A 26,064-nucleotide genomic window follows, 5' to 3' on the forward strand; every position below is an offset into this window, starting at 1 on the left:
CTTTTTCCTGTATGAATTTGGGAGTGACCTATAACCTGACATCCAAGAACTTTCTCTAATCGTACCTGACTTGTTACGCCAAGCTCCAGAATGGTTCATTCCCTCACACAGGAAAACAGAATGAAAGTAACAGGAAGCCTGCATCGATGGACAAACTCAGAAAGGAAGTGTGCTGAAGGTGGAAGCAGGGACAGGTGACAGTATCTTCAGTGTGCTGGGATCAGGTTAAGAAAGCTAAAACCTATCTATCTGGATTTTGTTTTTCAAGACAAATTATTTTTAAAGGGTAGTTGTTCCGACTTTGAAAGAAGGAGATATTTATATATAAAAGGATAAATACATGAAAATCCAAATCTAAATCTGAGTGTTTCCATAGAAATAGTGATTTTTCTTTGCTATGTACTCTTTGAAAGAAATAGTCACGGGTACTTACGTTGGATGTGTGGGGCTGTGGAAATGTTTGAAGTTTTACTGTTTTCTTCCTGCTTACCTGCCTAGGTATGGTAAAGAAACGAGGAGGATTCTCCTGTGTTATTTTAGCAGTCTTGTGTTGGGAATGAGATGTGCACTGATGCCACCTATGAGGCTCTGGTTTCTTGTCTTGTCCTTTTTCTGCCAGCACAGATGAGAAGTTTTTTCTGCCTCTGCCTGTGCCTTTCCTGTGCTCCTGAGACATCTGCCTCAACTATGTTGGATAAAGGGAGGGAAACAGATGGAGGGAAGAGAGGGGAATCCTTCCCTTTGTGCTTCAGGTAGAAATTGGCAACAGCTGAAGTTCTGAGATGCATTACAGAGAATGTGCTTCCTCTTACAGGGCAGCAAATTGTAGCTATGATTGCAGCTGACTGTATCTTTTGCATACCTTGCATCACCTAGGAGCTGAGCTTTGCAAGCTCCCTCTTTTCCTTCATTCTTGTCCCTCTGCATGCTCTGGAGTGTTTTATATGAAGGTTAATCACTAGAGTGCTTGTATCTGCACTAAGCTACAGATTTTCTCTATTGCATCTGTTTGAACTACTGACCAGTTTAATCTGATACGATAAAGTAACTGAGAATAGGTTCCTGTTGTTCAGGCTGTAACACACAGCTTGTAAATGTCTTTATTTATAATTTATCTTTTTAACTGGGACTCCTTCCCAAGTGAATGGAGAATGATTCTGTTTTCAGAAGGAAAAAAAGAGCAAAATGGCTTCATAAAATGACGACTGTCAGGAAGCGCTGGGTCTGTTCCAGTTATGCCAATCCGTTAAACTGAGTTTGCAGGAGGTGGGAAAGGGGACATAGCTCACAGCACGCGCTTCCAAATGCTGCAGTCAAACTGTTGGGCCCATCTGCTTGAGAAGATTACAGTGATCCAGGATGGAGCATGTGATCGTTGCCCCAAATACTGAATTTCAGGATGACTGAGTCACTCTGTTTATTTCAGTGATGGGTGCTGTTAGGAAAACTTGGGAGAAGTGAAGGGAATGCTGGTCTAGAATAAACCTTTTAAGGGAGAAGAATAAGAGGATGTAGACTTTAAGATTTAGCTGGACAGGGTGCTGGGACATAAAGCCTAGATGATGCTTTGGCAAGATGGGTTGGACCAGATGATCCTTGAGGTCTCTTCCAAGCTGGTATTCTGTGATTGTGATACAGATTGTACATTTCAAATGGAAGACTTTTCAATCTGAACTTCTATGGAAAGGAAGGGGAAGAGTGAGAATGATGATCAGGAATCTGCAAAGGGAACAACTGCAAAGCTGCAAAAGGGAAGGAAGAGAGCCTTTCCTTAGGTTACATCAGCTGCTACTTGTTCCCATTCTCACACCAGAAGGCTGCTGCTTTTCCCATTTTAGCAGGTCAGTAATAGCTGCAAGTGAAGTATCACAGAAACACCTCTCCACCCATGCACTACAGCATGTGCTTTTTTTAGTTGTCTTGTTTTGGATGAGAATAGCATACAAGTAAGTATGGAAGGGTTGGAAATAAAAAATGGGAAAAGCTCATAGCATACACAGCAGGTTATGTCTGACCTGCAGCAGGTGAAAGCCACTTTCATCCTCAGGTACCATTCCTGTCTGTTTAGAGGCCCCTGAGTAGACAGTCTCATCCCTCCCTGCACCAGAGGTAGATACACCACTGCTCCAGTGGAGAGCTTTAGCGAAGTGCAAAGAGCGCAAAGTTAGGCCGGTCAGAAGAGTCTGGCAAGTGACTGAAGAGCCCTAATGAAGCAAAAGCTGTTGTGGGTGACAGCCTGTTAAGTAACGTATTCCACTTCCTTGCACCTCCTCAGGTCTATGAATCATTAAAGCAACTAGGTTGGAAAAGATCTTTAGAACCCCCTCTTTTGGGGGACAAAATTCCACCTTTTTTACCTTCGACATCCAAAGGAGTACAGCATGTTCTGCTCAGCCAGCATTAAGCCATGGAAGACTAAAAAGGATCTAGTTTCCTGTTAACCTGTTTCCCCATATAGGTGCTGTGTGAGATGCTCTGGATCTAGAAATTGAAATGAAGACAGAAACCTTACCTATAAAAGCCAAAGACTGTTGGTGAAGGGATGAGGGAGGACATCTACAGCAACTATGCTGATGATACTATAGCAGAGATGTTCTGCTGTTTGGGTACAGTCAATTACTACTACGTATGTGACTTGCTGAACATGAAGCATTTATTTATGTGAGCAATACATTAACAAGTGGCAAAGTTATACACTGAATTAATGTAGAAATATATTCCTCCCACACACACTCTAGCATACCAGTCAACTAAATCAGGTCACAAACTCTCAGTCCAAATAATGATCATAACAGCTACAGCACACCATGCACTAAGCCAGACTTTATTTCCTGCAACCTGTCTCAAGTCTTGCTTGAAGACCCCGATTTTAAGTATGCAAACAGTAAAAAACAATTAGCAGTTTCATCAATTACCTGCCCATAGTTACAGGCTACTAAAGAACTATCAACCTGCAGCTTAAACTGGACCATGGTTTTTCTCTCAAGTTAAAGAATCAAAGTGCATAGCAGCACCTGTGTTTAACATCGAGGTGTTCCATTTTCTTCATAAAAATAGTTCTCTGTGAAGACTGAGCACTTCATCACCAGCACATCACCTGACACAATGTGTATGAGCCACCTCTGGTGCAGATGTGTATTGGATCTATCCTAGCCTACAGATTAGGGAAGCTTCTTATGTATGTGGGGGGCTATGATTCACATGACTGTTTACATATATACAAAATAAATTTAGCTCTGTTGTCATTAGGGAGACTCAAGCCCATCTGAGGAGCGTGTAGAACTCGTTCAAATTCCACTGAAGCTTGACATGCAGTCATACTGCAAGACAAATATCAGGGCTATTACTTTCTTTTAGCAAAAAGTAGATTAGTAACTGTACAGTAGGTAAAAAGCAGTCTTTAAAAAAAATACAGAAGTTACACAAAAGGCTGTAGTAAAGTGCCTAGCAAGAATATAAAGAACAGGAGAATCAGTTTAAGTGGACAAACAACATTGCCTCTTCACAAATTCTACCATGTGCATTGTAACAGCCTCAATGCTCAATGACAGTATGTCAAAAAGGCCATTTCCACTTTGCTATATAAAGTATTAGCGTAAAGCCGAGAATATAGTCCTATAAGAAATTAACACTTTGGAGCATGATTAGCTCACTCACTTTTGTTCATACTCTATACAACAAGAACTGCCAGGAACCCTCCAAAGCCTGGTGACAGTACTCTTCCCAGAGGCACAGCTCATACCCTTCCTGAGAGCTCTCTGGCACAGATCCACTGAACAGTGAAATGAGCTACTGCCATTTCTCTTTCCCTTTCTCCTCCCTCATCAGCCTACGTTTCCCATGCCTCCATCAGTTTTCTGCCAGACAGCCAGCCTCTGGCTGCATCAAAGCTGCAGGCTATTCAGGGCTATTGTGCTTTCCAAGCGTGACTTCTGAGACACGGAGAAGCCAGGCATTTCTTGACCCCTTACCCCTGTTCCTTTGTCTCCACTGATCCCCAAGCCTTACTGACCGCTGTCAAGAGCCCTGGACATAGCCAGGAAGGCTGATACCTGCATCAGAGATCCATTACCGTTATGAGCTTTGCTGGGGAAGAAATCTGTACTTTGTCTTTATGTAAAAATATGGAGCAAGTCACACTGAAGCTGAACGTCAACTTCCTACTCAGTATTTTCAAACGCATGCTCCGTGCCAAACCACCCTGTGACTGACCGACCGCATAGAAAACAAGACTCTACAGCTAGAGAACCCGAAGTGTTAAAAAATATATTTTCCCTCTTCCCATTATTCTCTTGACAAGTCAGCCTTTAAACAAACACTAATACGAGGTAAACTGACAGAACAACACTGAATAAATAGCTGCAAAAAACTTTTGGTTGCTAGATGTCTGCAGGCATCATATAAACTGTATGCTACCTTCATGCTAGTTTAAAAAAAGGTGTTCTACATCAAGGGATCCACAATCTGGCACTTCTGGCAAGGAACAGATGTTTTCAGGCTGGTAAAGTTCTGAGATTCTATTAAAAAAAAAAAAAGTCAAATAAGTACATTTTTCTCATTAGAAAAAACAGCCACATTTGTGCTCCAACAGCTGTCACTGAAGTTGAAAACCCAGGAAAGACAGATTTTAAGGTTACCTGCCTGTAGTAGAGTGAATGGTAAGATTTTTGCTTTGAGAGATCCGTCACTTAGTCCTGCTGCCAGTTTTCTAATCACACTGGCATCTTCACACTGCGAACCAACCTGCTACGTGACTTGGGTTTGATAACAGATGTACTTTCTGCTTCAACTGAACTGAGCTTAGTCTGAGAGGTTTTAACTTTTTCTTTTGGACTAGTCCTTTTATCTAGCCACCTAGAAAGCGTTACCGAGTTCCTCCTGAAGTTGTTTCCAGAGTAACAGTTTGCATTTAAATGTAAACACTGATACCATAAATGTAGTGTATACAAAAGGCACGAGACAATTAGATTTGTGTAGCTGAAACTTTCCTAACTTTGGAAGTTGATAATGCATCTTTTGTTGTCTGGCTGGTAAATTCTGATCCTAAGCAAGCTGCTAGCTTCTACCTCAATTGAAGGGGGTTTCCTACTTGCAGCAGCTTGGATTTTTGGTATTGCAATCAAATGTCTGCTGTCCTGTAAAAGCAAATACCACAAGTTATAACCATGTCTTTGACCGTACAAGGTATTCATTAAGTTATGCAGTAAGAAAGGCAGTGTCTTAAAAAAGAACAATGAAAAAGTGAAAAAGAAATCTGAGACAACTATTGATTAATAACAAATGAGCATTTGGAAAGACAGTGGCTTTCGGGAACATAGGTTGGTAAAAAGCCTTTTGGATCGAAGTTAAGTGCCAACATTAATTTCTCAAAGGGGCTAATGGCTCCAAATGGCACAATAAGATCCCCAATTTCTTTCTTGCACTGTCTTGTGCAACTCCAATCAAAACCCCCACCTGGCCACGTTCATTTTTGTATTATCCATCTGAACACAGGCTTTTTATCACTCCACTTGCTAGTGACCCACTGTACAGCACTCAATTAACAAAGGACTTTCTCCCCCATCCACAACTTTTCCAGCTATTCGTAGTTCAGATCTGAGGGACAACGGAGCTCTTGCAACCACATTTTCCAAAAACACTTCACAAATAGTCACACTTCACTGGGGTCCCCGTATCTGCAAAAGTTGCTTATTGAATGCTTGAAATAAAAACACAGTCCACCAAGCCACTAAATTCTTCGTAATCAACACTGGCTCATTTCCAAATCTGTAAAGCCGGTAGTGCAAAACCTTGATCTGGAAGTCAACTACTTACAGCAATCTGAATTAACAGGTGAGTTTTCACAACCAAGGCAAGAACATGGACTGATATGTAAGGAGGTCACATCTTTCTTGTGCTGAATATTGAAGTAAAACCAGCCATGGAATTTTTACAACTGTAAACTCAGACTCTGTTTTTTAAATTTCGTAATACTCATCATCCTTAACCATTCCAAATCAGTAACTTTAAGTTGAAACATTCATTATATGGTTCAGAAGTGGTAGTATGTTTAGTTTCATGTTCCAAGCAGTGACATGGAGACAGCTAATCATCTGTCCGTTTGTCTTCCGAGCACATCCACACAGGAGCAGCTGACCAACAGGGCTGATACGTGGAAGAATTCATTTTCCTTCCAACAACAGCTTTTCCTTGAACTGGAACATAACATTAATCACAACATACAGTATTAGAACTGAAGAACACTTTAAGACATTGTAACAAGCCTCATCAACTCAATGCGGAAAGTGAACAACAGCCACATGAAAAACCCACCCTGAAGAGGAACCTGCAAAGACTGTTCACAGGATCCACTTCAGGATGACTGTGATTAAAGACTGACTACACAGCAAGCGGGCACCAGTTTATAAAATGAAGTGAGCTATTGTTGCAGTACTTCCAGACACCAACATCATCAAAAAACAATTCTCCATCAATCACATTTATGGAAACTGTATCTGGCACTCTCAGTTATTAGTCCCCTCATTAACTTTGAAAGATTATAAAATACAAGATATTGAACACAGAATCATGGAATGGTTTGGGTTGGAAGGGAACTTACAGCTCATCCAGTTCCAATCTTCTGCCACAGGCAGGGATACCTTCCACTAGACCAGGCTGCTCAAAGCCCTTTTCAACCATCCAACATATCCTCAGTTAGGACACAAATTCAAATTACTAACACACTGGCAGGAACCATGAGCTGTATTTTCCATGTCAAAGATTGAATTACTTGGTTTTGTTGTTATTTAAAAATCTTTATTATTCTATTCACTCCCTAGAAACAAATATAACTCCAATACTGACAATAAAGTAATGAAGTTAAAAGCAAAGTAGTTACTTCTGCTTTTAAGGGCTCTCACTCCAGCAACTAAATGTCAGATATATATAAACACACACACGCATACAGTAATCTAGCTCTTTTTCACATCTCCAGAAAGTCTTTTAAGTGCCACACAAGTATCTCAAACAGAGCTAAGGGTGCAACCAAACTGACACTTAATCTTATTCCAGAGAAATCATCAGTCCTTAGCTACTGCCATTTTGAGATGTACATGTATCTGTCTAAGGCAAAACTAACTTCCAGAACCCTCTTTATGTGGCTTTACTCTTATTCTCTGGAACATAACCTCCTCTGAAGGTTGTCTCTCTAAAAAGCTGCATTTCAAAATGGATGCTCACAATAAGAAGTAATAAAAAAAAAAAATCACAGACAAAAATTCCACCCCAAAACCTAGGGGCTGAGGTAATCAGACTGCAAACACAACCCTAAGTGTTACTTTCTCAGACTGATAAAAGAAAAAACAGAACAACCAACCAAAAAGAGCATGAGAGTTTTTAAAAGCTCTTTATCTTGATGAACAACACTTTCAGCATCTTGGGAACAATCACAGCCTATGTTTGAAACTCAGAATAATCTGAAGGACAAAGTCCCAATAAAATGTACACATTCTTGAAAGAAAGATGAACATTTCAAAGTTATTACTTTGAACATTACAAAGTTATTACAGGACTTTACAAAGCAGAACTCTAACTGGACAAAACTAGTTCTTTAAAACCTGTCTCCAAAGCTTTCCTTGAGTAGCGATGGCATGTAAGATACTAAACTAGCTGAAGTTGAGTAATTTATTCTTCCCAGAAGCCATTCTGCTGAAGAACTGGGAGAGGCATAGCATCTTACAGTTTGAACAAAAGGCCGGAAATGAGATTTTTAGATTCTATTACAAAAATGTACACAGAGCAGTCAAAATCGCAGAAAATGGCTGTTTCATTCCCTCATCTCTTTAACTCTGTTATTTGACACCTACATTTTTAACACTAACACTTCACACAATCAAGTCTGTAGATGTACCTATATCTGGAACCATCTGCGTCTTCACTCGCCACTTAACACAAAACCAGATTGTAAGGGTCAAGAATTTTTCAGTTTCTCTGATGAATCCAACTGAACTTGTGGGACCTGTTTTGGTAGAAGCTGCAGGCCACCTGCTGCTGTATGCACACCTACCATTTTTATCATCTGCCTTGACATTGCAACACCATGCCTGATGGATCTGGTAACAATCACTGAAGTTCTCTGATGGCATTCCACGCCTTCCACTTCCCCCAGGAGTGACGGAAAGCAACCCGAGAGCTATGACACAGCATGGTCAGGAGCCATGTCACACACAAATGAAGGACATGAACTGGAAACACTTTTTTCAGGATGATTGAAAAGGTGCTTTCAATAGCAGAGATAGAAATGACCCTGCTAGAGCAACTCCCCTGATGTTGGAAAAATTGTACATTATTCAATATGCTGAAACTCTTAGGAGTGGAGTCAAATTCTTTATCCAGCTTTAAATATTAAATAGCTGATTTCCATATGCTTTGGTGGAGTTAGAAACCTTCGAATATGAAAGTGAATATGATGATCGTGTTCATTCCCTGCAACCCAATTACTAAGGTCTCCTCCTCTCATGTACATAACAGAATGTACTAACTGCTTTTCAAACCTGAAGTCTGTGTTGCAAGATACCAATGCAAGAAAACAAAAAAATCTTAGCTGGTTTTGACAACAGGTGACTAAATGCTCAGGAAGTCATATGGGCACCTTTTGTCTTCAGTAGGCAGCACTTTTTTGCTATTAAAGAGGATTCAGCTCAGTCCTTGGCACAGAAGAACAAGCTGGTAATAGCTTACATACTCAAATCTTTTTTCCTTCATCATCTGATAGATCTTTACCTGTTTTAGCAGACCAAGCTATGGTTCAGTGTTAAGAACTAACTTCATTTTCGAACTCAGAGTGACAAATATTTGCTGGACTGTTTGAAGAGTCACAATTTCATTACCTTTCTAAAGAAAGGGAATAATACTTTGGAATATTACCTAAAAGCAGAGGGTATAAAGGTTAAACTAGTTTGCAAACATGACATATCAAGAAATAGGATATTTAGTTTAAAACTATGAATTCATGTGCTACTAATAATGGTAAAAATAATTAAGAAAATAAAATAGGAATTGCTTTAGTAATTTTGTTTTGTGCATTCTTCAAGTGGTAAGGTATCATGGAAACATATTAAGTACAGAGAATCTTAACATACCTTTCCTTACATATTCAAAGTGTTTCTTTTTAGGGAAATTAGGTTTCATTTTCCATGGTTAATGCAGGATTGCTCATACCTTTAGAGAAAAGACAAAAAAGAGGCATTTCCATAGGAAAAGGTCTCATGTCTATTTCAACAAATAATACAGCCTTTAATTAACAAGCCATCTGAATGTCATTCCACTATTACCAAGTCTGTTCCTCTCCTGCATCCATTACACAGCTTTTCACTAGTTGCAACAAGGTGTCATCCTATTCTAGTATAAGCAATTTGTTGCCAAAAGCACTATCAGACTCAGCCTAAATGATAATAGCACCTAATGGTACTAGTGTTCTCAGCATCTCTTGGTCAGGTTTGAGTGGGAAGAACACAGCAGCTCAATACACAAAACTTCCTACAAACGTGGATTTAAAATAAGCTTCATGAATTTTGGTTCATGAATACAAACCAAGTAACTGTGGTCAGTTTTACACTGTATCCTCCAAAAGTAGTTTACTACAAAACAAACCACTGCAGCATAAGATCAGTTCCTTACCAACTTTGCCCTTTTCAGCCTTTGCACTGGTTTCAGACCAAGACGGCGTATCTGTGAGAAGGTGGCTCTGGGAATCACGCAACGGCTTTGCAGGAAACAGATGGTTCTCACTGTAACACCAATAAAAAGAACATCAGCAAACTGCAGTAATTTTTCATTATCTTACCATGCTTTACAAACTGTCATAATCTGTATTTTACCTACCTTACCTTGCTTCTTTTCTGATGAATCACAACACTTTCATCACTACAAACATTACCCTGTAGCTGTCACAGATGCAAGCGTGTGACAGATGCAATCTATAAAGCAACTCCCTATCACAGAACAGGGGAACATTCCAATTTTTCCCTTGACAGCTATTATATATTAGTACATATACTTCAGTTCCAAATGCACTGTAACCATATTCTCTCCCACTACAACAAACCTGACATGATAAATAGCAGAGAAAACATCTCCAGATTCTCTTACTTAATACAAGCTATGGATCACTGGGGTAAGATTTAAAACATCAATAAGCAGCTAGCTGAAATGTAATGTATTTCTTTTATGAATAAAAGATTGTCTCGACTATTCCATGATAGTTTCTTAGTTGCATATTCAAGTCTACTCTACTTACCACACTCTTCATTATGTAAATGTTGCAAAAAAGTTATAGTATGACATACTAAGCTATTATATTAATTTAGTTTAAGAAGCATCTGTGTACTTTTCACACTTTAAAGATGTCGTGTCTATGAAAGATAACAACTAAGAAAATATGTCCTAATATCAGGAGAAACAACACGTACATTTAAAAGGCAGCCTCCTGTGCTTTGGCACAAGTTTTTGAAAGGAAGATGGAGTGAGGAGGTGGCTCATTAATCTTCCCAACTAACAAGTGACAGGACAGGAAGCAATGGTCTCAAGCTTCATGAGGAGAGGTTTAGATTGGATATTAGGAAAAATTCCTTCACTGAAAGGGTAGTCAGGCATTGGAACAGGCTGCCCTGGGAAGCGGTGAAATCACCATTCCTGAAGTGTTCAGAAACTGTGTAGGTGAGGCCCTCAGTGACATGGTTTAGTGGCAGACTTGGCAATCCTGGGGTAAAGGTTGGACTGGATGATCTTAAAGATCTCTTCCGACCTAGTTGATTCTATGATTCCAAGCGCTGAGGCCTGGGATTCCCCGGTGTGAAACCTCTTTAGATAAAAAGCAGCAAGCCTCCCCAAAAGCTTGCAAGATAATGCATCCGTATCACAGGCAGACCAACAGTCTCCTATGTATGCAGAACAGAATGTTAGGTGCAGAAAACTCAAGTCCTGGGATGCCACTGAACTGAGACAAAGCACATTGGGTGGGTGGGTGGGAGGGAAAAACATCTTATTTCTATGAATTTAAAATGTAATTGAGGATTAGTAGAATTACAGCTTAGCTGTTTAAAATCTGAGCTGTATTTATTCATAGGATACTCTTTGCTTGCTTACCACTTTTACATGTCTTATAAATGGTTCTGTTTATATGTGCAGAGGTAAAAACAGACTATCAACTATTTGAAGTAAGTAACAAAAAGCAGATTACTTTTTGGATGTTGAATTAAGACAACCAGGTGTGGAAGCTTGCTCAGGATCCTGATTAACGAGGCAAGTTGGGAAGGAGCAACCATCCCCTAGACTGAAAAATTCAGAATTAGCATTACATGCACCAAACCCAACACAAATTCCAAAGAACTTCTTTCTGAAGCAAATATTATTGTATCTTATTCCAAAATACCAACCACCCCCCTAAACCCTGTGGATCCTGCTTATTCAACAGTTCTAACAAACGAAGCACTAAAAACTGAGCATACCTTGAAAATATGGGCAGCAACCAGTATTTCTTCTCATCGCCAAACACTTGCCTTAGGTTTTTGCTGAAGCCCAAGCTAAAGCCATTCTTGTCTGTTCTGTGACGAAATATGGGAGCTCTGAATACCTCTTAAAAGAAAAAGAAAAATAATTAAATCTCTGCAGGATAGCATGTTTCAAGTTTCACACTGGTATTTAGGCAATTGCACTGATTATGCCATTACCCAAGAGGAGAGGCTGTACTGCCCAAATGATTAAGAAAGCTAGTCTGTACATGAAAGCCGAAGTCAGTGCCACAGTCACTGTGTGTGCAGAGGAAGTCCCACGGCCAAGGAAGGATGGAAGTCTCCTTTACCTTCCTCCCTAACCAAGGCAAAGAAGAGCATGTAACTCATTTTTTAAGAAGGTGTGGTATATGAAGAATTCAGCATGTGATTATATCACAGTGCTCAAGAAAGAAAAGCCTAAATGAAGGGTTTATGACACAAAGAGTACCGAAAAAGAGGAAAAGCTTAACCTACTTTAGTAGTAAGACTAGCTTTTCACACCCTAGGGTATTAAAGTGCTGTGTATTTTTACAGCTACATAAAGAAAGCATTTACTCATAGACCCAGATTATTCCCCAGACGTCCAACCTAAATTCCTGGAGATGAGCGCTAAACATAGCTTCAAGTATTGGAAAGTGCCTGAAGCAGAAAATTCATTCACTTTCCACCAAGTGACGGATAGCCATTTAATTCCCTTAACTGGCTATATATATTAGGCAAACCATGTCCTGGTGTCCTGACAGTACAGCTCAAACCATGCTGAAACCGTGCAGAAGTCATCCTTCTGCAGTAAATCTTTAGCTATGAACTGCTGGAAATTATCTTCAACATGTAGTATACATAACTAATGAGTTACAAGATGTTTTAAAGAAGGGGGAATGGAAAATAGAGATAACCTTTTACATGCCCATGTCAGGCTACGAAAACAGCTCCCTGGATTTAAGAACACTCACACTTAAATCTGCCATGACTTAATTTCCAAACTATTGCATGTTCAGGGTTTCGCATATTGAGCAATTTCCCAAGGTAAAATAGGAAGAAGAGATTAACAGATTTTTTTGAGTAGCTTTGGTGTACAGAAAACACGATATATTACAGGCATGGAATTCAATGTGTTTTGAAAGTATGAAATGTTGAATTAAAAGCAGCTCTAACAATTTTGTTTTGCACTAAAATGGTAAGACCAGTTTATAAACACAATGCTTAATTATTTCTGTTCATTTAAGCATCATTAGTAGAAGTTTTTCTCCACTTATCACTAGACTGAACAATTTTTTTCCAATACTAATTTCTAAGTAGATTATTTGCAGCATACTGAAGAAACCCACAAACCCTGGAGAAATCTCGAAGTAAACAAGCTGTCTTTCAAATACATATATCCAAAGTTTTTCATTAATCATCTATATATTAGTAAATCCCAAGAGAACTGGGGGCAAAAAAAAAAAAGGAAAAAAAAAAATCAATGCATTGGCTCACTCAAATTCAGTTTAAATCAACAGAAAAGCATTTAGAGATTTAGAAACTTTAATATTATTGCAAATTGGTATTATTATAGTCCAGGATATAGTGTAGAACAGGCATTCAAATTCTCTGCACCTCCATTTATTAAGATTTGTAACCAGACAAACATGCACTCAAGTGGTGGGAAATCCCACCTTAATGCTGGTACTCAATGAAGTTATATATACTGCCCCATAGCAAAGGCACAGGCTATCTTCTTTGAGGTTTTTCAAAATAAACTTGTAACACAAGAGTCCTTTCAATACATCTATAATTATGTGGTAGACAGGACACACAACTGTATCAAATACAGAAATACTTTCTCAAAGTCTGTTCTTCCATATTAGATCATTCTCTGACATTGCCTCTTTCTGCTCATTCATGTTGATCAAAACTAATGCCACTAGGGTGACAATCAACCTGCCTTCTGGATTTTTTATCCCCCTCCTTGCCTCCGGTAGAGGCAAAGTTTTGGAATTAATAACTATGCTTTTCAGAACTTCTGAACAAAAATATGGCTGAACTGAACATAGGAACTTTGGTTCTGCAGGGAGCAAGGGTGGGAACTGAGCATGGGAGTCACTGCCCTGCCTGAGACATCACACCAGCCGACTCTACTCTGCGGGGCTGGAAATGTCAAACAAGAAGCACTTCCGTAAGCGTGCATTAGTGAGATGGCATTTATTGCAAACTGTTCTCAACTTTTTTATTTATTTATTTTACTACTATTATTTAGCTTATTCAGTTACTATTAACAAGCTGTGCATGAGAGGAAACAGGAGGGAGAGGGTAACTTCAGTAGTAGCATGGGGCAAGAGGAAGACACAGAATTCTTGAGGAGCACCAGAACAGGGAGTCAATACTGGACACTGCCTGGTTCAGGCACATCTAACCAGGATCAAAGTAACCTCTATAGGATTGCCTGCTTTTTCTATTACCCTCATACATATAATATACATTTATTATTTATTTTCAGCTGTCAAACACAGAAGCAGTCAATCTGCTTACCTAATGTAGACTTATTCTTGCTGACAAGCCAACAGTGATACCCAAAGAGAGAAGACAGACTGACAGAAAACATAGCTGCAGCAAAGAATAAAAACATGATGTGGAACTTGGCTTGAGTATCAGGAAGGCCATTCTATAAATAAAACAAACAAACAAGAAAATACTTTAGAACTGGGGAAATAGCTGTTTAATTTGATTATTAATAATCCTCTATTCAGCAAATTAAATTCAGTGCAGACACAAACACACCACATACAAGAGTCTGAGTAAATGAGTTATACACCTTCTACGTACAAATGGCCATGAAACTAGGTTGCTGACAGCATCTAAGTTGAAGAAACAGGCCCTTTCTTGAGGAAGTATAAATACTGACAACAAGAATCTGAAATCTGGATCTGAACTTTGAAGTGTCTTTCAGTGAAGAATAATTTATCTTTACATCACTTGTCTTGTTTAATTAACCTTTTCAGAAAACTTATAGCATAAATATTGCAAATCTAAGAAGGTAATACCCTAAGTTGTGAACCTAGATAATTGTAACTAAAATACTAGAAAATGTCTCTGGAACTTTGCACAGCATAGCATCAGAGTTAACAAAACCTACTTATAATGTAAATTCCATTGTAAAATGTTTTCTAAATAACTGCATACTTGTTCTACACAGCTTCAAAATAAGGAAGAAATAAGTGAAAATTCAGAAACTATCATAAACAAGTAGTGGGCTATGATTACTAGATAAACTTTTGTGCCTCCTAGTAGGAGATACTAGATGACAATATAACACCTTGGAATCTTCGACTTCTTGTACAGTGGTAACTTCACATGCTTAAAGACAGTATGTAGATTATGGTACTTACTGTCCAAAATTTGATAAAATACTGTAAATCCGTTGCGGCAATGAACAGGCAATACAGTAATGAGTAAGCCAAGAAGAGAAGAAAAAATTTGTAATTGGAGAATCCTACACAGTTGTTCACCCTGTGATAATAAAATGTAAAAATGTAATATGATGTGATAATAAATATGTGATAATAAAAATGTAAAAATGGAATATAATAGTTATTTTCTCTCCTTTCTTCCAACATAAAATTGAACTTATTTACTCCAAAAAAGTAATTAACAGCATGTAAATCAAGTTTCACTTTCTATCTCTAGTGCCTCAAGCTACTGTAGCTTAGTTAGCTTCAGCTCCCAAATCAGTACAGTAATTCTAACCAAAAACTACCACAAAAAAAACCCAAACCAAACTTTACCAGGTAAAACCATTTTCAACAGCTTACTGAAACTGAATTTTCACTTACTGCATGAAATCTGTTCCCAGCACGTGACATAAATGTGACTGCAGTTATAGTTAATTTTGTAGCTTGTAGGTAAGTTTAAGTATCCACGTTTTACTGTCAGGCATATTGCACATAACTAGGACAGTTACAAGCCAAGAAACAATCTCAACTGAATTTTGTGAGAATAAAAGCAGTCTCATTTTATCCATATACCTTCTCTAACTAATTGATATTGCTGTCAGAAAGATCAGCTAATTAAGATAAGACTACATCCATGAAAGCATTTGTATGTTGACAAGTAATTCTCAAAACATAAGAATTCATGGTAAGACTCAACTTTAGCTTTTAGAAGTACATGACAGTTATTGCAATTATTCTCTTCTTTAGGGAGCCAGTGATGGTGCTGGCAGAATAGGTAATATATGGTAATCAGAAGAGGGTAAAGTCTCAAAATACCAAATAAATTTTCACTGTACGCTACTGTTACCCATCCTCAGGATGGATAAGGGGGTTGTTTGGTTTGTTATTGGCTTTGCTTTTACAAAACATGCCACCCTGGCCAACTACTAAATTCAGCATTGCCATTTAAACATGCAGTAATAGCTAAGCATCTGTATCAACTACAGTTAAGAAGGCCAGATAACAGATTGCTCTAATTAAAAAGACCCATAGGATATTTTCTAAGCTCACCATAATTTTTATTGGAAAGTAAATTTATAATTCTCCACAGTGTTCTTTTTCATTAAATATATCAAAGTAAGAAATTTCATGATAACCTGCAAGCAATTCAGATTCCAGGTTTCTCTCATAACCCTATTTTCCTTTCATGGTATTTATTTTAGGACAGTTTTTACTCTATGACACTGTTTAGTGAGAAAACAAACATCAAGTGAAATGTTATTCCTCAAAGATGAAATTTCTTGAATCAAAGACAGATTTCTCTCTCGTTGTTTTGTACTACTGCATATGGTACACACATTAAAATAAACTTTCATAAATTATTTAATTCTATTCAATTTTGAAATAGCTGCAGACTGAGGAGTTCTTACTGGAACAGAATAGTTCATCAGAAGATTGGAGAGAAAGTAAACACCAAGGTTTTGTGATTGTACTATTTGAACCTATAATAAAACCTAAGAATGGTGGTTAGATTCGAAGTCTACGATTTCTGAGGAAGAGCAAACGTGATAAATGTCTGCCTAAATAATGATGTGCTATTGCAGTAAAACATTCATATAAAAGAACAGTCCAGGCTAACAATTTGGATTACAGATAACATTCAAAACACTAAACACTTAAGACTAAGTTTACTGAAAGTGCCAAACAAATAACCTACAAGACACAGAAAGTGATGCAACTTGATTAACAAAAAGCATCACAGAATTATGGAGAAATTCTTTTCAGATGACTCAAAAGACAAAGGAGAGATGTTTCAAATTTTTCCTACGGTGTTCCTAATGCACCTTATTAGCATCAGAGTTCTTCTATACAAATTATACTTTTGGTGACACCTCAACCCATTGCATTCCTGCCTGCAGCTCCATCTATATTCAATACTAGCATAGGAATCACTAATGCTTGTATGTCTGCATCACTTAAACCTTTTAGAGTAGTTAGAGGGCAATTAGCATTAAATGTTTCCATTTATCACAGCACTACCATTAGTGCAGGAGTGATATCCAAAACAAAGCCCCCCAAAAAGGAGAAGACAACTAACCTGGGACTAGGACATGACTACCATCTTACTACCTCTGCCTTCCAAACGCTTCAGCTTACTTTCTCTAGGTTATTTTTACCACAGCCTGTCCTCTCTCCAGAAATCCTTCTCTTAGCAGAGTATTAAAACAGTAGTATTTCCCACTAATGTTTCTGTGGTCTCCCTAAGCATTGCTTGGGTTCCTTCCCCCTTCTTTCTTACTCCCACCAAAAAATCCCAACACAAAAAGCAAGGAGGACCTAATGGTACTTTCAAGGGGGCTAAACACGACCCCTTATACTGATTTGCACTATTACTTTTGTTGGCAAAATAGCCCTGTATTTCCCAGTACAGGATTTGATCAGCATCTGTGTAACATTTCAAACACTCTGTCACTTCCACAGGGTTATTTTTTTAAGGGTGAGCAAGGAACTATGGACGTTTACTCAAACTAGGAAAAATAAAGCAAAACAATACCTCTTTTTCTAGTGCATTTCTGCTACTTGGAGTAAAAAAAGAACAATTCTCCATCCAGAAGCATTTCCATGTCTTGCAAGTACTTTCTCCACTGCTAGGTTGTGGGTTTTTTTTCAGCCATTGCTTATTAGATTAAAACCAACGAGCAATGTAAATATTCTCTCAAACTGGGTATGTTTATATTGTTTGGATACAAAGAGTGTGCAAACAGGCAAAATAAGCAAATGTTACTGACAGGAAAATTGAGTTTATTTTTCTAGAAGTCTATGCCCTAGTGAAATACCACTTCACTACCCCTTCATACAACACATAAGTGCTCGGTTTATGATTTGTTATTTGATGCAATGGATTTTTATTCTGAAATTGAAGTCTACATGAAGGACATTTTCAGGTACTATCCTAAAGCAGGGCAACTAAAAAATCCCAAACAGATCATAAATCTTATGGGAAGTGTGTATAACACCAAATAATAATAATAGTATTGAGATGCTTCACTGACACTTTGCCAGGAATAGCCTGACAGCTATTTTTCTTACAGCTTTCTACAGGACAGCAGTGAGAAAGCAGAGAACAGGAAACAGCCTTTTTTCTTGTAAGAAATTTGTTTTACATTCAATGGTTTTATCTGTGTGGGTATTTTTCTTTTGAGGTTGGTTGTTGGGTTTTGGTTTTTTTCTTAAGAAGCACACCAATAACACTAAGCATCAGCAAGTTTCACATGCTAATATCCCTACAGCAAAAAAAAATATATAGGAAGTAACTCTGCCCTATATTGTTAAGTATTTCTTTCAACTGTATCTACCATGCTGCTGCAAAATAAGGGGAGACTCTTAAATCATACTGCATTATGTCAGAGGCTGTAGCCAGGACCAAGACAAACAGAAGCCCTGCAGCCCTTCCTCCCCCACTACAAATTGATCTATGAAGGTCAAACCAGCTGCTTAGAACCATCCACCATTGTCAGGAGACTCTTCTTTTACGACTGGTTTCATGTGGTAAAGAACTGCCATGTACCACTCAATCCTCTTAACCTGAATTTTACTAAAGAATTATCTTTAAGTATTTTCATGAGATACCTGCCAAACTGATGTAAAATTAATTACACATCCTGTTTACCCGCTGGTTCTAAGGGCTGCTGAAAAAGGACAGGAAAACAAAAAGAGGAAGGGTGGGAGGGAGAGAGGATAAAAAATAGAAAGAAAACAAAGAAACCATAAAACTAAAAAGAGCTAACTTGCTGTTTCCAGCAAGGCCACTCAAGCTGTCCCAGGAGCTTCAGTAAGGGGAATAAGGCACAGCCCTTCCCTTTGGTTTTTAACATAGCGTAGTATTTCATCATTCAGTGCAACTAAGCCACACTAATACTCAGAAGTCCATGAAGATGAAATTCTTAAAAGAAGTTTTCTTAGTGACTAGAATCCTAAATCATCCTAACTGTAAAAACATGGAGATACCTACCTCATAGGTCTAAGAAAAATCATAGAATCATGGAATAGTTAGGGTTGGAAAGGACCTTCAGATTACCTAGTTCCAATCCGCCTGCCATGAGCAGGGACACCTCAGAGTAAACCATGTCACCCAAAACTCCATCTAACCTGGCCTTGAACACTGCCAGGGATGGAGCATTCACAGCTTCCTTAGGCAGCCCATTCCAGTGCCTCACCACCCTCACAGTAAAGAACTTCTTATATCTAACTTAAACTTCCCCTGTTTAAGTCTGAACCCATAACCCCTTGTCTTTCCATACCTCACAACTAGGGTAAGAAGACACAGTAAATAACTCCATGTCCTGGGTTCAGCAGTAGCAGTCATTTTTTTTCCTTCTTAGTAGCTGGTGCAGCGCTGTGTTTTTGACTTTCAGCCTGGGAACAGCACTGATAATGCCGATGTTTTTAGTTGCTGCTCAGTAATGCTTGCTCTGACCAAGGACTTTGTGAGTCTCATGCTCTGCCAGGGAGGACGGGAAGCCGGGAGGAAGCAGAGACAGGACACTTGACTCAAACTAGAGAAAGAGGTATTCCATACCACAGCACATCATGCCCAGTATATAAACTGGGGGCAGCTGCCCGGAAGGGCTAGATCGCTGCTCAGGCTGGGCTGGGTATCGGTTGGCGGCTGGTGAACGGTTGTATTCTCTTCGCTTGTTATTTCCCTTATCATTATTATTATTGGTGGTAGCAGCAGTGGTTTGTGTTATACCTTAGTTACTGGACTGCTCTTATCTCAACCCGTGGGAGTTACATTCTTTAAAATCTCCTCCCTATCCCTCCAGGAGCAGGGGGAGGAAGAGGGGGAGTTAGTGAGCGGCTGCGTGGTTCTGAGTTATCGGCTGGGCTTAAACCACGACATCGCAATAGTCCTGAAAGACCAGTAACTTCACGTAAGCATCTAACTGCAGGAACAGTGAAGCATCACCTTCATAACAGGCCCCTCAAGAATTTACAAAATCATACAGAAAAAAATGAAAGCCAACAGTACACTTACCAAGGGCAATGGTGATCCATTTTCAAAATACATCTTAAAAAACCCCAACAGAATTCAAAGCATAGCAAAAGGCAAGAAGAAGAAGAAAAAAAAAATAAAGTCAGATGCACAGTTATGTGTCAGATTTAAATTATTCAAATACAGATTAAGAACTGCCCATATGTACTACTGGTTACCTAATCTATTTTAAAAAGGTATCTTTTAAAATTCAGATAATACAGTTTTCCTAAAAGTAAACTGGAGGTAACCCAAACTCATAATACTTGTTCTGTCAAGAGGGTAGTCATTTAAGAAAACACAGCCTGTAACTTCAACTTTAGGATTTGGTCTTCATTCTGAATAGGTTTTTCAGCTGTTGTTTATTCTCTGACAGAGACTTAGAAACCAGGCTAGGTCAATTATTACATACTTAGTGATACAACTAAATCTATTTCCAAGTATACGATTTGCTTTTCTAGAAATATATACAGATGCACACAAGGTTTTTAAGAACTTACCTCGTATGAAAAAAAACAGACATTTTTTCAACTAATCGCCCTCCATGCATAAAACATGCACAGGAAAATCAGATGTAACTGACTTAAGTGAATTGTGACAAGGTAAGGTAAATAAAGGTATTCTGCAAAATGTATTGACTAATAGCCTTCTGCAAATTACTCACATTTCATAGGATAACACAGGTCATCCTTTTTCTCCACCCTGCTCAGACACAAGAATGCTCTTGTCTTACATTACAACCACAATCCCATACAACACAACCAAGATCCTCCTTCTGCCTCAGCTCAGCTACTCTTTCAGTGCTTCAGCTGTTTTGCTAGACAAAAGGAAAGTCATCTCTGCTTCACAACCATGTTGAGAGCTTTGATGTATCATCAGCTGAAGAGCTCCTAGAACAGCCTTAAAGCTAAGAATAAATCTATCTCTGAGGAAGCCCCTTCTCTAAAGTTAGAAATTTAAATCACTGAGGGCAAGAGTGGAGAACCACACAGACACTCAAGCTAAATGGACAGAGGTCAGACTGAAGAACAGCCAAGAGAAACGTTAAATTAGAAAGCAATTAGACTTCTGGGGAGCATCACCACGAACTTCCTTTTGTGTTAGACAAACAAAACTTCTATTTTATGACTTAAGTTAGAAATGGGGGATGCTTGGTTCTTTCTTTCCTTAAAAAAACCAAAAAAAACCCTCTGCAAGTTATCCAGTGAAAAATAGGATATTAAGTTTATTACCTCAGATAAGATGCAAGTGACATCATGATTAGATTGAGATGGGTAGTGATATTCAGATTCTAACAAAAGAAGCAAATTTTTGTTTATCAGCTATTTTTGGTTACATTCTTAAGGAAGGTTCTTTATTAATATTCATCATTTTAACCATTATGTAAAGAATGTGTAAGACCATGTAATCAATGCTGGCATCAAGAAAGCCATCAAATGAATTAGAGTAAGCTACAGACTTCCCTAGAAGTAAGTAAATAAAAATTAAATCTGAAAAAATTCTAAGGGAAAAAAAAAGCTCATATGCCAAAACATTAAACCTGAAAAATCTACGCATAAAATATAAAGGCTCCGTGTCAAAAAAGAAAAACCAAAAATCCATTAATTCAGAAAAAACACTTATTTAAAATATTTTCTTACTTGTCGCATACAGAGCAGTGATGGCAACGGTCTGGTTTTACAAGATGGCATCTGTCACAGTATCTGATTGCTATAGGAAAAAGTTCCAAGATTAGATTTCAATGTACAGTTACACATCTTGATTTCTGAGGTCTGCACAAAGTAAATACTAGCAGCTCAGCCCAGCAGAACCCCCAGGAAAACATTTCAGCATGGTCATAAACAGTTGCATTCTGTAAGCACTTGCGATGCTGAATCTGACAAAGTGCACTCAAAAAAGTTCAGTTTTTGCAATCTCTGCTAATCATGCTAATCAAGCTCTTTCTTCCAAACCCCTCAGCTCTGCAAAAAAACCCAATGAATCAACAAAATTCACACACAAAACCCTCACTAGATGGGAAAACCTTTAAAGACTGTTCAACAATATGGCTATTTTAAGCTATTATTCTAACAGCTTTAATTCACTATACAAGATTATCTCCTGGATTTGTTTAGATAGTCAGAATTTACAAATTTACAGTATTAGTAGGTTAACATTAACTCTTTCCTTGTTCTTGCAACCAAATAACCAGCAAGTAAAACACTAAGTTTGTTACTGTGATCTATCTAGCTATACATGACATGCAGTGATATTTATGTTTTTCTCAACCTATGAAGAAATTGATGCAGTTAATGACTGCTACAGCCTCTTCTACAGTTAGTTAGTATTACAAGCTATTTGTTAATGTCAGTTTGAGAACATTTAGCAAGGGATTGTCAATCCACTTTAAAATCCTAAATCATATGCAGCAATTTACTTTTCAACAATGTTTCCACTTAATTAATGTAGCTGCATAAAGTTACATTAAAGTTCTCAGGTCACTTTATTTATTTTATAAAGTATGAAAAGCAGATCTTCCCTACAATCCAAACCTTTGGATTTTTTTATTTAATTAGTTTAGGTAATACATCAAGACACCTGCCTTTAGTGGTCTCCTGAACACCTATTTACCTCCAGACATTGTCCGTGTATAGATAGGAAGATCCTTGGCTGCCCGTCTTAAGACTTCTTGCTGGGATTCACCTCTAGGCTCCCTCTCTAGGGATTCCTTGTCCGAATATGATAGATGAAACTGGAATAATTTTTAAAATCAAAGATATGTTAGCAAATTCCAAGTTAAGTATCCGCAGAGATGTAAAGAGAAGTAAATATTCATTTCATAATGATGAATTTGCACCACATACAAGGTACTACAGCAAATAACCCAGTGTTCTTAAGACCCCTAATTTAGTTTATGACAACTAAAGACAAAATTAGAATTACTTCTGGTTTGGTATTGATGCAATGCTGAATGTTTCCAGAAGTAATAAGTATCACTGTTCAAGAAGAGGCTCGAACGCTTACCATTCCTTTGAAGGGTGAGTTAATTTACTTCCGTAATACTAAATATTATATAGTTAATATAAGCTAGATAGCAGTCTTTAACTGAAAGAAAATACACTACTAGTAATAGCAGAAAATATAGCTTTATCTTCTCATGTCTCGTATTTTCCTTTTTATTCTTTGCCACTGGAGACTTGCTGTTCTTTTCACCAGCTGTCGGAATGTGTTTTTACTTCAGAGACTGGCTGAGAGAAGGAAGAGATGGGTATCCCGTATGACAGAATAACCACTTAACATCTTCTTGCATGAAAGTACAACTTCTGTCACTACCAAAAATGGCCACAACAAACATTGCTCTAGTAAAAACTGAGAGGGTAAAAATTACTGAAAGAGATGCACAATATACATGACACAGTCCAAATTTCCTACGCTCTTAAGTCCTCTGCAACACAGCAACATAGTCAGCTTTCGCTGTAGCTTCAAGAAATGGGAGATGCCAAGGTTTCTCTACCAGAGAAACAGGATACAAAATCACCACTGAAAAGACAACCACTTTTCCTGCCAAATATGGATGTCTTTAACCTATACTAGAAATAGAAGACCTCTGCATAGCGTTTATGTATACAGAAAGGCTAGTCACTGGAATTTTTTTTTTTTTCCCCTAAATGGAAGTGATGCATGCAAAACTAAGAAAGCAGACAAACATACAGTTAGCAGCCTATTCTCCCCTACACAGAGAAGGCACCACTCTACCTTCCTAACAAGGCTCACAATCTTCCATCAGAAGCTGGAGCTTCTCTATTTAGCATCAGTTTCTCAAGACACCTTTTGTTTTTTTCCCTAGCAAGAACACACTCTTGCTAACACCTGAATTGATTTATATTGGGATACATAGGATTTCTCACTACAGAAACTTGATTCAGAATACTTTATTTTTGTAATGCGTCCTGTTTGATGTACATGGAGCTATTGCTCCATCACTTTGTATTGGTTCTCAGAGTTGTCCTAAGTCTACAAAACCTTCCTGCCTGGGAAACTATCTTCTCTCCCACCTTCATGCAATGACTGTATACAGCTAGTGAGCCATACAGGTACACACAGGTAGAGAATGGCACACACTGAAGTGAAGTCCCTTGAAGTCTCTCTAAGACAAACTGCAGCTGGAACTTTAGAGCTTTTCATACGTGTATGAAGTTGAAATAAGCTTGAAAAGAAATGTTACAGGCTACATGGCTTGTACCACCTGCAGTATCCATGAAAACACAAAATCTTTATCTGTGTTTTCAGCCTTCAAACAAGTATTTGCTATAGTTGGTACAGCAGTTCATTTACAGACTTCTGCTCTACCACATCAGGAGAAAGACATGGAACAAGAAGAATGTCAGTTACTGCCAGCAACATTGTGTAAATTCAAAGAACACAGAAACACCACACACTCCTTTCTACCACCCAACTTCGATACTTTTAATATCCCATTTGAAGTTCTCCACTAGCATTGCATGATGGCTTTGAAATCCACTCTAATTACTACAGATTTGTCAAAATGTTTTGGAAATCTTTTACTGGCATCAACCCATTGATTTGAAAACCCTCCTAATTATCACTACACTCACCATATACATACATATACTTTGCTGCAATTACCAAATGAAATGGGTTCTTAATTTATTTCACTCCTCTCTGCCCCAAGCTGTAGTAAAGACTGCAGTGTGAAATTCAAGGAAGATGCCAATTACTTTGAATTATCTACTTGTTTCCACAATTACATATCTTATTAGTGAATAAAAACTATTCAGAAAAGAATTTCCACACAACAGACAGCAGAAATCACAAGCTATTTATTTTGTGTTGGCATAGTAGTTATAGAAACTGCAGTTGCAAGTCCATGCCAAAATAAGCATTGGCTTTGTGGATATTTCAAACTCCAGACTAGCCACAGGATGATGACTCTTTGACCTCAGAGGCTGTCTGACAACGTACCTACTGAGGACTGCGGGGTATCTGTACAATGACAGGATGGAAGAGGCTAAAAAGGTGTGCTGGTTGTACACGGGGAGGATTTTCATCAAGGTTAGGGACAGTTTTGGGTTTTTTTCAGGTTTTTTTTTTTTGGTGTGGGTTTTTTTTGTTTGGGTATTTTTTTTGGTTTTACGTTAGAAAGAACATGAAATTAAAATAATGTAATACAGTCCAATACAGGACTAAAAGCAATTATCTTGAGGCTACATTATGTTAATCTCAGTTTTGTGTATTAATATTCTCCAAGACAACTGGATCCTCCTTCTTTAACACTTCTTAACTAGCTGGACTTAGAGTTGGGTATAGGTTTACTCAGACCTCTTTTCCATGCAGCTGTTCTACACTAGCTTCCCTTCCTGCCTAGCCAGCTGTGACTTCCCAGCATCACCTTACCTGTTTGTGTGCTCATGTCACAACCCTCAAATTTCTTCATACCAAAACAAATGGGGAAGAAGTTCTAATTCAGAGGACAACAGACAGATGCTGACAGGCCATATGCCTTAAACCTAGGGAAATCAATTTTGTGCCCCATGCAAAGATTTAAGCTGCCAGTTTGAGCAACTGATTTTTCAAGTGGAGAGCTTTTTTCTTCTTAGTATCATAAATACAATGTAATTTTACAAAGCAATTAAAAAACCTTTAAAACTTAGAGAAGGTGTAATTTTTTTTGTCTTGGTCATTACGCTGTTTGCAATCTGACTTACTGCTATCGAGCAGCTCTAATGACCACCTGTATTTTCTACAGTGTAAAACTACGTGAGATCAGAGCCTAAGATATTCAAAACCTACAAAATCAGGCATTTGAGTAAGCTACTTCAGAAACAAAAGTGAAGTTTATCTTACTTCTTTTGAAGGATTCATTGGTAGCGTAAAGATTGTTTTCCAATATGACCAGACGAACAGCATGAAAAATATGTGGTAAGCAACCAGGCACACAACTAAAATCAAAAAGGAACAGAATTAATACAAATAGACCAGCGACACTATAGTACTTACAAATGGCTGCTATATATATATATATATATATATATCACAGATAGTTACTCTAACAGATGTAAATAGAGCCTCTGCAAAAGCTTAACAACAAAAA

General features: G+C 38.1%; 1 protein-coding gene across 13 annotated transcripts in view; it reads right to left on the bottom strand.

The window, feature by feature from the left end:
- ZDHHC2 (zinc finger DHHC-type palmitoyltransferase 2) overlaps positions 1 to 26,064 on the bottom strand; it is a 42,274-nt gene that overhangs the window by 4,431 nt on the left and 11,779 nt on the right. For 5 of the 13 annotated variants that reach the window (XM_065696688.1, XM_065696748.1, XM_065696741.1 and 2 more), the window contains 11 exons: positions 25,818 to 25,912; positions 22,584 to 22,704; positions 21,614 to 21,683; positions 19,977 to 20,009; positions 14,897 to 15,017; positions 14,040 to 14,172; positions 11,487 to 11,613; positions 11,219 to 11,311; positions 9,658 to 9,767; positions 9,120 to 9,198; positions 2,632 to 6,194 (listed from right to left, as the gene is read on the bottom strand). In XM_065696688.1, the coding sequence (XP_065552760.1) occupies positions 9,158 to 9,198; positions 9,658 to 9,767; positions 11,219 to 11,311; positions 11,487 to 11,613; positions 14,040 to 14,172; positions 14,897 to 15,017; positions 19,977 to 20,009; positions 21,614 to 21,683; positions 22,584 to 22,704; positions 25,818 to 25,912 (944 nt within the window). In that variant the 3' untranslated portion in view covers positions 2,632 to 6,194; positions 9,120 to 9,157. Of the gene's footprint in view, positions 1 to 2,357; positions 2,482 to 2,631; positions 6,195 to 9,119; positions 9,199 to 9,657; positions 9,768 to 11,218; positions 11,312 to 11,486; positions 11,614 to 14,039; positions 14,173 to 14,896; positions 15,018 to 19,976; positions 20,010 to 21,613; positions 21,684 to 22,583; positions 22,705 to 25,817; positions 25,913 to 26,064 lie in introns of those variants that run through there. The other 8 variants (XR_010616365.1, XR_010616354.1, XR_010616352.1 and 5 more) reach the window with 5 other exon arrangements.

Source organism: Lathamus discolor, chromosome 1 (genome assembly GCF_037157495.1).
Source record: "Lathamus discolor isolate bLatDis1 chromosome 1, bLatDis1.hap1, whole genome shotgun sequence".
Classification (NCBI taxonomy): Eukaryota; Metazoa; Chordata; class Aves; order Psittaciformes; family Psittacidae; genus Lathamus; species Lathamus discolor.